Here is a 9,697-nt window from a genome sequence, read left to right on the forward strand (position 1 = left end):
CTGATCCACTCACCAGGCGAGAACTGCTAAGCCAAGTCTCCGGCCTATATGTGCAAAAGTAAAGCGCTGCCTCAAAGACACATGGGACGCAGCCTTGTCTAAAGGTCTCCGAGAAGACGCCATAAAGCTTCTGGAAGGAGGAACATGGTTATAACATGCTTATAACATGGTTGGTTATAACATGGCTGGTTATAACATGGCTGGTTATAACATCGTTGGTTATAACATGGTTATAACATGGTTGGTTATAACATGATAATAACATGGTTGGTTAGAACATGGTAATAACATGGTTGGTTAGAACATGGTAATAACATGGTTGGTTATAACATGGTTATAACATGGTTGGTTATAACATGGTTGGTTATAACATGGTTATAACATGATTGTTATAACATGGTTGGTTATAACATGGTTGGTTATAACATGGTTGGTTATAACATGGTTATAACACAGTTAGTTATAACATGGTTATAACATGGTTGGTTATAACATGGTTGGTATTAGATTATTCTGTTATTATATGTTATCTTATATATGTAGTTAAAGTAGTTGAATTATGTTAACTGCTGTAGGTCATATATTATCCTTTAGTTTAGATGGTGTGCTGTGTATGTAGTTTAGTTCTCATTATACTTTTGAGTTGAAAGAACATATTCACTTATTAGTTTATTAGATAAGTGTGCATCACTCTGTATCCTTGCTCTGCTGTGAATGTATTACACTGTTTTCTTGACATGCTTTATTGTTGAATGTATTACACTGTTTTCTTGACATGCTTTATTGTTGAATCATAAAAAGAAGGTTGTAAGCAGGAGACTCTGTGTCTAAGACAGGGGAGATAGACCACATTCCATACCCCCACCTTTACAGAGAGCAGAGAAAGACAGGGAGCCGAGGTCGTAACTTGGGCGCCGTAACAGAGAAAGAATGTTAATGTTTGGGCTTTTACGACTAGGTGGGGGCCACTAGCGGCTATAAGAAGCTGAGTAACACGTTACCATTTCGAGACTCGCTGTGACCCTCTGCAGGCAGGTCTCCCCATCATGATGGTTCTAAATGCTCTTTGTGTTGAATTGTATGGAAATAAATGATTGTTGATTGAGCATTTATACACCGACTACTGTCCTTCCTTCAGCCCAAAGATTCAAAGAATTGGGAGATGCCAACATTGGTTATAACATGGTTATAACATGGTTGTAACATGGTTGGTTATAACATGGTTGTAACATGGTTGGTTATAACATGGTTGTAACATGGTTGGTTTTAACATGGTTATAACATGGTTGGTTATAACATGGTTATATGGTTGGTTATAACATGGCAATAACATGGTTGGTTATAACATGGTTGGTTAAAACATGGTTATAAAATGCTTGGTTATAACCTGGTATAACCAACATAACAGTTGCACTGCACGTTTGTGCAGCGTTCTCCAATACCTGACAATAACAGTGATAACGTCCCTAGGCGGGCTTGAACCACCAACCTTTCGGTTAACAGCTGAACGCGCTAACCGATTGCTTGGTTGGTTATAACATTGTTGGTTATAACATTGTTGGTTATAACATGGTTATAACATGCTTGGTTATAACATGCTTGGTTATAACATGGTTATAACATGGTTGGTTGATTATAACATGGTTATAACATGGTTGATTATAACATGGTTATAACATGGTTGGTTATAACATGGTTGGTTATAACATGGTTGGTTATAACATGGTTGGTTATAACATGGTTGTTATAACATGGTTGGTTATAACATGTTTATAACACGGTTGTAACATGGTTGGTTATAACATGGTTATAACATGGTTGGTTATAACATGTTTATAACATGGTTGTAACATGGTTGGTTATAACATGGTTGGTTATAACATGGTTGGTTATAACATGGTATAACCAACATAACAGTTGCACTGCACGTTTGTGCAGCGTTCTCCAATACCTGACAATAACAGTGATAACGTCCCTGGGTGGGCTTGAACCACCAACCTTTCGGTTAACAGGCGAAAGCGCTAACCGATTGCGCCACAGAGACTGATTGTTTAAAATATGTGACTGGTGGGTAATGAACTTGGCAGTAAGAATGCAGTTGCGGACGAACAACACCACCCGAAAGATGCATATCACCCTTGATAGAACGGTTGACTGCGTTCATCAAATGACCGTCCTGATTATAACTGGTTGATTATAACATGGTTATAACATGCTTGGTTAAAACATGGTATAACAAACATAAGTGTTATACAGTGGGGCAAAAAAGTATTTAGTCAGCCACCGATTGTGCAAGTTCCCCCACCTAAAATGATGACAGAGGTCAGTAATTTGCACCAGAGGTACACTTCAACTGTGAGAGACAGAATGTGAAAAAAAAAATCCATGAATCCACATGGTAGGATTTGTAAAGAATTTATTCGTAAATCAGGGTGGAAAATAAGTACATGGACGCTATTGTGAAACAACACCAGTGCTTTCCGAGGAAGTAGTTGCACTGCACGTTTGTGCAGCGTTCTGCATCACCTGGCAATAATAGTGATATCGTCCCTGGGTGGGCTTGAACCACCAACCTTTCGGTTAACAAGCGAAAGCGCTAACCGATTGCGCCACAACATCCAAATGTTAAGGAGCTGAACAACCTAAACACTTCATCCAATTTAAATGTGCGTCCTTTGAAGCGAAAGGTGAGAGGCTTTAATCAAAAGATGTTTCAGTAAACATGTAAATAAATAAAAAAATAATTCTGTTTTAAAGATATACCCAACTATACTTAATTAAAAGGAAAACAAATATCTCCTTGCATGTTATTCAGTCATTTATTCAGCATGATTGTCATGAATATTCTATTTTTACAAAACGGAAAATTTTGCTGCCACATTTATATACTGTAGATATAGTTGGTCAACATACAAGAATGCACCAAATTCTATATAAAAAAGATATATATATATATAATTTTTTTTTCACTACAGGCTTAATCTCCAAAACCACTCATCAAAAATTACACCACTTACTACAGCAATCAAGTTGGGATGAAGGGAGGGGATAAAGAAAATCATATAATAAACATGTTGCAGGTATTATAGCCATGACTGTGAACAGCGAAGTGTAGTGTTTGCTTTTTTATGTGTATGCAAACAGTATTTTGATGTTCTGTAACAAAGTAATTTGTTTAATAGACACAGGCTATGATTTATTCATTTATTTTTTGCTATTACCTGGCTAACACTTCATACACAGAAAGAAAATCAAATGTGCTTGCCTAACAATATGATCACTATTTCACACCTACTGTCTTTGTAGAGGAAAATGTACAATCCGGTACCATAGCCTCAAACATTTACAGTGAAACAAACTTGGGAAAATTTAATTCTGGGTCTGTAAACAGTTAAACAGCACCTCAAAGTGTCAGTCCAGATCAAAGTGGTGGCTACAGCGGAGTTTCTAGGAACTCCTGTTCCCTCCTGTAATGACTCGGGTCTTAGTTCAGTATGTGACTCCAGTCTAAGCTGTTGTGGTCTGATCCTTCTGTGAAGTGTTCAGGGCGAGCTGCATGGCCCAAATGCTCAGAGGCCTCATGTAGGCTAGAGAACGATAGATATTCTTCTCACAGTAGGCTTCTGGGGTCTGAAAGGCCATGCCCAGCTTCTCCCACACCGTCCGGTAGCAGCCCTCCGCTGTACGCATACCTTCCTCCTGCATTCCCTGAAGAAAAGGCAAATAGTTGCAGGCTTGAGGTAGTGTTTAATTCAGGATCACAATATCTCCACAACTTTAGAAACACCCACACTGTCAAGTATTATCAAGTCACTTTTAGGGTAGTAAATGTTAATTGTGCAGCTTGTACCTCAGTCACACATGGCTAGAAACTGATGGGCAACCTCTTGTCACTATGTAAATCACCATCTCCTGAGTGGATGGCTATTGGTTGCTGGGTATGGTCACAAAAAGGGCCCTGCAACAAAAACCTAATGATTGCTCTGGCCTCTAGCAGATTTTCACGGTTGCCTGAGAAAGGCACCAACATATCTGAAAACACACACTGAGCAGGAGTGAAACTAAAGCCCCTTTTTCATTAGCACTCACTTGGATCGACTTGGCACAGGTTGCCACAGTTTTAAGGGTTTTCCATTAGGTGATAGTACCTGGTACCAGGTACAAAAATAGTACCTGCTCAGACAGGATTCTAAGCAATCCGAGCAGGTAGAACAACATGACAACATGTGATGTTGTCAGACTCCATGCCACAAAAATCAAAACCACAATTTTTTTAAATGGCTACAAAAATCAACAACAACAACAACACCACTTCCACGGTCCCTCCAGCAATCGCTCTAGTGACTAGCGGTTGCCAGGGGGTTGCCGACCAGTCTTTAGGCCTGTGTAACTGAGACATTTTCATAGAAGACACTTAATTGCCTCTTTGCTGAGATTTAAGTAAAAAGACTGCATTAGAAATCAGGAAACAATCACATGAATCAAAAAGTATTCCATAACATAAACAGGTTTCTGCTTTAACAGAAACCCGTTTATCAATTCCAGTAACTCCTTAGCTTCTTATAAAAGCAAGAAAAAAAGCACTTCACGTGTTTTGTTGGGGAAAAAAAGAAAAAAGAAAGAAACAAAAAGAAACAAAAAAAAAGAATTTATGTATTTTGTGATCGTCACTATATGAATATTTTATTTTATTAGTTATTTTGAGCTGGTATACACATTCACCTAACAAGCAAAAGATCCCTGGTTTGATCCCAGGAGGAGACAAATCCCTTTGGAGGTTGCATCAGGAAGGGCATCCAGCATAAAAATCCAACAAATCAAACGTGTAGGTACATATGATCCCTGCTGACTGAACAACTGTCCAGTGTATCCATGACCCAGAGTGACATTTTGAAAATGCTGCTTTTAAAAAAATGATATAAGAAAAAGAGAAAAGATGACGATTGATAGATCGATCATACCTCATGGATCATTGTGGCTGCCAGACCGTATACAACTCCAATCCACACTTCATCAGACTGAACACTGGAGCGATCAGGGATTCCTTCAGGGCGCATGCCATTGACTGCCCCCATCTGGCCTCCAGCAAAGCTCATTACATTCAAGTCAAACACAGATTTTAGTGCACTTTGGATCTTTTCTTTTGGAAAGGCCTAAAAGAAGAGAAGAAGCAATGATTAACCCATATAACTTCCTTCAGAAACATTCCTCGAGTAACATACATGTATTCTGGAGTCCCGCAGACAGAAAAGACATGATATTATGTTTTATTTATTTGCAATTGTACTTATTTTTAATTCGTTTTTAGGGAGTTAGTACAGTGCAGGCATTACAATTAAAAAAAGAAACCATTAAAAAAAACCCAACATCTTTTGATAGTTTAAATCAATAATGTAAAGTCAGAGCTGTTGTGGCTTTTCAGCTACAAAATGTGTCAAACTTAGGCCTAGTCATTTAATGTCAAAAACCAAGCGTTCCCTTCAATCTTCCGGACATAAAAAGACATTCCTCCCATAATAGCTTCTCTTCATGGCATCCTGTTAAATTCAGAATGGAATTTAAAATATTAAGATTAAAAAAAAAAATCTTGAATAGAAAACTGAAAGTTGATTCTATTCATCTAAATGTAGAGTTTTTAGTGGGAGAAATCACTAGGATGAGTGATGAAATATTTCATCGTGAGCCTGGTTCTGGTGGAGGTTTCGTCCTGTTAAATGGGAGTTTTTCCTTCCCACTGTTACCACAGAGATTCGTTTGATTGTTGGGGGTTTCTCCAGTATAAAGTGGCTTGGAAATGAAGTTTGAACATTTTTAAACTCTGAATGAGCTTTACTTTAACAACAGTTTCTAGCAAGGTGTGATTTTTCCAGAAGGATTAGGAAAGATTTCCTCCACTCTGGTGTACATGTTTCAATTTAGCTCCTCCCACATTAAGCTTGCAAAAGTCTAGAGCACAAAACAACAATAAAATAATAAACACATCTTTACAAGCACCACTCTTGAACTGAACACTAATGCTAGCTCAATAAAAGACTTGCCTGAAATTCTCCGTCTCCCAGCCCAGATGCTCTCAGGAACCAGTGGCCAGCACACTGGTCCGACATGACACTGTTAGAAAGATCTCTCCCACTGCTGTCATAGTTGTAGTATTTGCCTGTGTTTGATGGGATGAGAAACAAAAAGGGAAGTCACTTTAGGTCTTCAAGCAGTCCACTGTCAAACATTATTTAAAAATAGCTAAAGACAGATGTGACATCTTTGAATACCAGCCACACATTACTTTTTATTACCAGCCTAAGAATAAGCATTTGTTTGTGCATTTTATCATCATCACTGACCAAAACATAAGAATTACGTTTTAAGTCAGGACTACATTGTTTGGACTCACCGTTCCACAGTAGTTTCTCAAAAGCAGCACTGCCTCTGTCCAACAGGTCTTTGTAGTGACGGTACAACTCCTCGCTGTCCAACAGTCTGGCCATTTTACACATCACACAGAGCGATGCCACCCACATACCACCACAGTAGGCACTAAAAATACAAATTAAAAAAAATTATACTGGAGTCAATATTTTTTTACTAATATTACTTCTTTGTTAGATGCAAACTACTTTGGACCACATAAAAGAAAAATCTGGTTATCAAGTCTGATTCAGTACTTAGATTTACCCAAAACCTTTGCATGTAAAGCCAAAATATGTGTCTCTAAATTTTATTCTCACTATATTTGATTAAAAGCCAAATTATTACGAATATGCTTAAATTACTGATGGTATACAAGAGAAACCTGGTCTGAGTAGTCTCAATTTCTGTTGCAACATTCAGATGGCAGGCTCTGAATTTGGTGTAAAAAGCATGGAAGGCAGGCATCCTCTATGTATCACATTTATTTTATTGCAGAACAAAACATTTCCTGGGCTTCAATCAGATTGTTGAGCTATATAAAATTTGGAGCACAATTGATTCTGGAGATATGTCCAAATGTGCAGTTCTTTATTGAAATAGCTGGGAAGTCCCAGGAGTTGCCCTGCGGGCAGCCCTGTGGAGGCACTGCTTTCAAGATCACCCTTTGGTAAAGGTATTACCCCTAAGATCTACCATTTAATGCAAGATCAGATAGCTGACCCTCTTTCCAACGTTAAAGGTTGCTAGGCCCAAGATCTGGCAGTGGACATTTCTCCAGCTGAATGGGAGTCATGTCTTCATAATATTATTACCATGTATAAGGAGATAGGCAGCAGATTCATCCAGTTAAAGATAATCCACAGGTGGTATTGAACACTGCAACAGTTGCACAAATGAACCTTGATTCCTATGGACAATTGCTGGAGATGTGATGGCCAGAGTGCCTTGATTCTACATATTCTATGGAGCTATCCAGCACTTTGGGACTGGTGGGAAAATATCCTGGAGGTCATTTTCAGTGTTCTGAAAAGAACATTTCGCCTCTCACCAAAACTTTCCATGGTTAGTATAACCATAGAACATTCTGACTGCGACTTCTCCCCCCATATAAAAAAAAGCATCATCCTGCCTCTTACCAAGGCTAAACGGGTCTTGCTAAGACCAGGAAAGACCAGGAAAAGTGCCCCCTTCCTTTGAAGAATGGTTAATGACGTTGGTTAAACATCCTACGAAAAAGTGACTCATGGTCTATTAGACAAACTTTATCAGTATAACTGTATTTGGTCTCCTTTCACCAGCTGGCTTTCTGAAACTTGAGGTACAGAATGAAATACAAGTTTGATAAATGTTGATTTTCTTGTTTTGTTTACATCTAAAGTTTAAAATAAAAATGTTGAAACAAACAAACACAAAAAATCAGCATGGAAGGATAGCTCCATCTTGCCTTGTATCAACAGTTCATGTTGCTGGTGGTGTACCCAATTAAGTGTTTGGCCTGTATAAATTTCAAAATTACTACTCCTGAACTCATCTTGCAAAACAAAACAAAAATCAACAACTTTCAAGATTTAAAAAAATGGACTAGTACATCTGATGTGTGTTTAGTACTTTGCCTACTTTCTTTCAGTGTCATCTTGAAGCACAAAATTAGCAAGTGAAAAATAAAAACAACCTTATTCTCCAGCTCAAATGAAGTCTGTTCAGATCTGTGAGGAGCTTCTGCATCGCAGGTCATCCCTGACCCCCAGTTTTCAAGTACAAAGACACATCATTGATGTGATACACATGTGCAATAATGCTATTATGCAGCAATAGGCCTGGGCTGCTGTGTTCTTACTTGTGTATAAAGACATTCTGTCTGTTTATACATCACTCAGCATTTAATCATTAGTTATTATTCATCTCTGACTGTCTTCCACAGTGTGTCTTTTGTCTCGTCTCCCTCCTCTCATTGCTAACTGCTTACAGCAGATGGCTGCCCTCCCTGAGCCTGGTTCTTATGGAGATTTCTTCCTGTTAAAAGATTTTTTGCCTCCCCTTTTCATTTGTCACCAAGTGGTTGCTCAAAGTGGGTCATCTGCTCATTGGTGGTTTCTCTCTATTACTGCATGGTCTTTACCTTAAAATATTCAACATTTTGAGGTGCCTGTTTTTGTGATTTGGCATTATGTAATAAAAATAAAACTGAATTGACATGACTTTAATTGTCCAACTCTCACCTTGGTCCAGTCACTATCCAGCCATCATAGGTCTGGTCAGCATATCCAGAGTTCTCTATTAGGCCATCTCCATCCAGGTCAAATTTCAACTCGGACTCCATCACTGCCTAATAGATAAACAAAAAAATTAAATATACATCCACCTTTGTATGTGATGTCTAAAATGATTTATCCTTCGCAGTCAGTGTAATTAAGAATGTGTCACCAGTTATACCTGGCAGATGGGCCACATGTCCTGGAGGTATTGCCTGTCCTGGGTAAGATGAAAGTCCCTGTATACCTGCAGGACAAACTTCAGGTTCAGGTCCTTCCAGTGTGCGGTGTCATGAATGAGGTAGGCATTCACCCTCACCCAGGGCTCGTCATCTAAAGAAAAAAGTTTCAAGAAACGATAATAGAAAGTGTCAGGAAGATGATTTTAATTCTGCTAAGGGCTGAAGTGAAAAATAACTGCCTAAAAGGTACTCCAGCCATCAATCTTTTATTTATTTTTTTTAACAAGAGCACTCAAAGACTGCAACTCCCCGCAAAGGGCAAGGAAGGTGTATACTAAAACTCTGGTATTTAAGATTATTTTAATACAATACAACAATATCATCCGGTTACAACATGACTGTGACATCGTCGGGTGTCATATTTAATAAATAAAGTGTGTTGCACACCTCTCTACATTCCATTTCATAGACATGCTGCTTCCAACAGGCCTTTGTTGGAAATAAAATGTAAGTAAGGTTTTTGCTTTTGTCATACCTGGGTCTCCGATGTCATGAGGCACCACATTTTTGGTTTTGATGGGAGAATACTGTCCGCTCATTAGGTGGAGTCTCTCCGTGAGGTCTTGCTGAACCACACTGCCAGCTGAGAAGAGGGTAATGCTGTAAAACTAGGTCTTAGGATGGCTCTTTATGAAACACACAAGCTTAAGACCACAGATAAAAATGCACACTACACTCACCAATGTCGTACTGCAAACTCAAGGCAAGTTTGGGCCACAGCATGATAAGTGCAAAAGAGGCGTAGAAGTGCACATCATATGTGTTGTACATTCTGTACTCCTGACCTGGAAAACAGGT

At 38.7% G+C, this 9,697-nt stretch overlaps 1 protein-coding gene and 1 non-coding gene across 3 annotated transcripts in view; both read right to left on the minus strand.

Moving 5' to 3' along the window:
* Positions 1–1,970: 1,970 nt before the first annotated feature.
* Positions 1,971–2,044, minus strand: trnan-guu. Its single transcript has one exon. It is a non-coding gene; the product is annotated as a tRNA-Asn (tRNA).
* Positions 2,045–2,805: 761 nt separating this feature from the next.
* The window catches only part of gba2 (glucosidase, beta (bile acid) 2), a 20,595-nt gene continuing 13,703 nt past the window's right edge, over positions 2,806–9,697 (minus strand). For both annotated transcript variants that reach the window (XM_005944578.3, XM_005944580.3), the window contains 8 exons: positions 9,580–9,684; positions 9,375–9,482; positions 8,839–8,990; positions 8,625–8,731; positions 6,389–6,531; positions 6,039–6,154; positions 4,962–5,153; positions 2,806–3,708 (listed from right to left, as the gene is read on the minus strand). In XM_005944578.3, coding sequence (XP_005944640.1) covers positions 3,508–3,708; positions 4,962–5,153; positions 6,039–6,154; positions 6,389–6,531; positions 8,625–8,731; positions 8,839–8,990; positions 9,375–9,482; positions 9,580–9,684 — 1,124 coding nt within the window. In that variant the 3' untranslated portion in view covers positions 2,806–3,507. The remainder of the gene's footprint in view (positions 3,709–4,961; positions 5,154–6,038; positions 6,155–6,388; positions 6,532–8,624; positions 8,732–8,838; positions 8,991–9,374; positions 9,483–9,579; positions 9,685–9,697) is intronic.

Source organism: Haplochromis burtoni, unplaced genomic scaffold (genome assembly GCF_018398535.1).
Source record: "Haplochromis burtoni strain Fernald_Lab_line unplaced genomic scaffold, NCSU_Asbu1 Contig_388, whole genome shotgun sequence".
NCBI classification, from domain to species: domain Eukaryota; kingdom Metazoa; phylum Chordata; class Actinopteri; order Cichliformes; family Cichlidae; genus Haplochromis; species Haplochromis burtoni.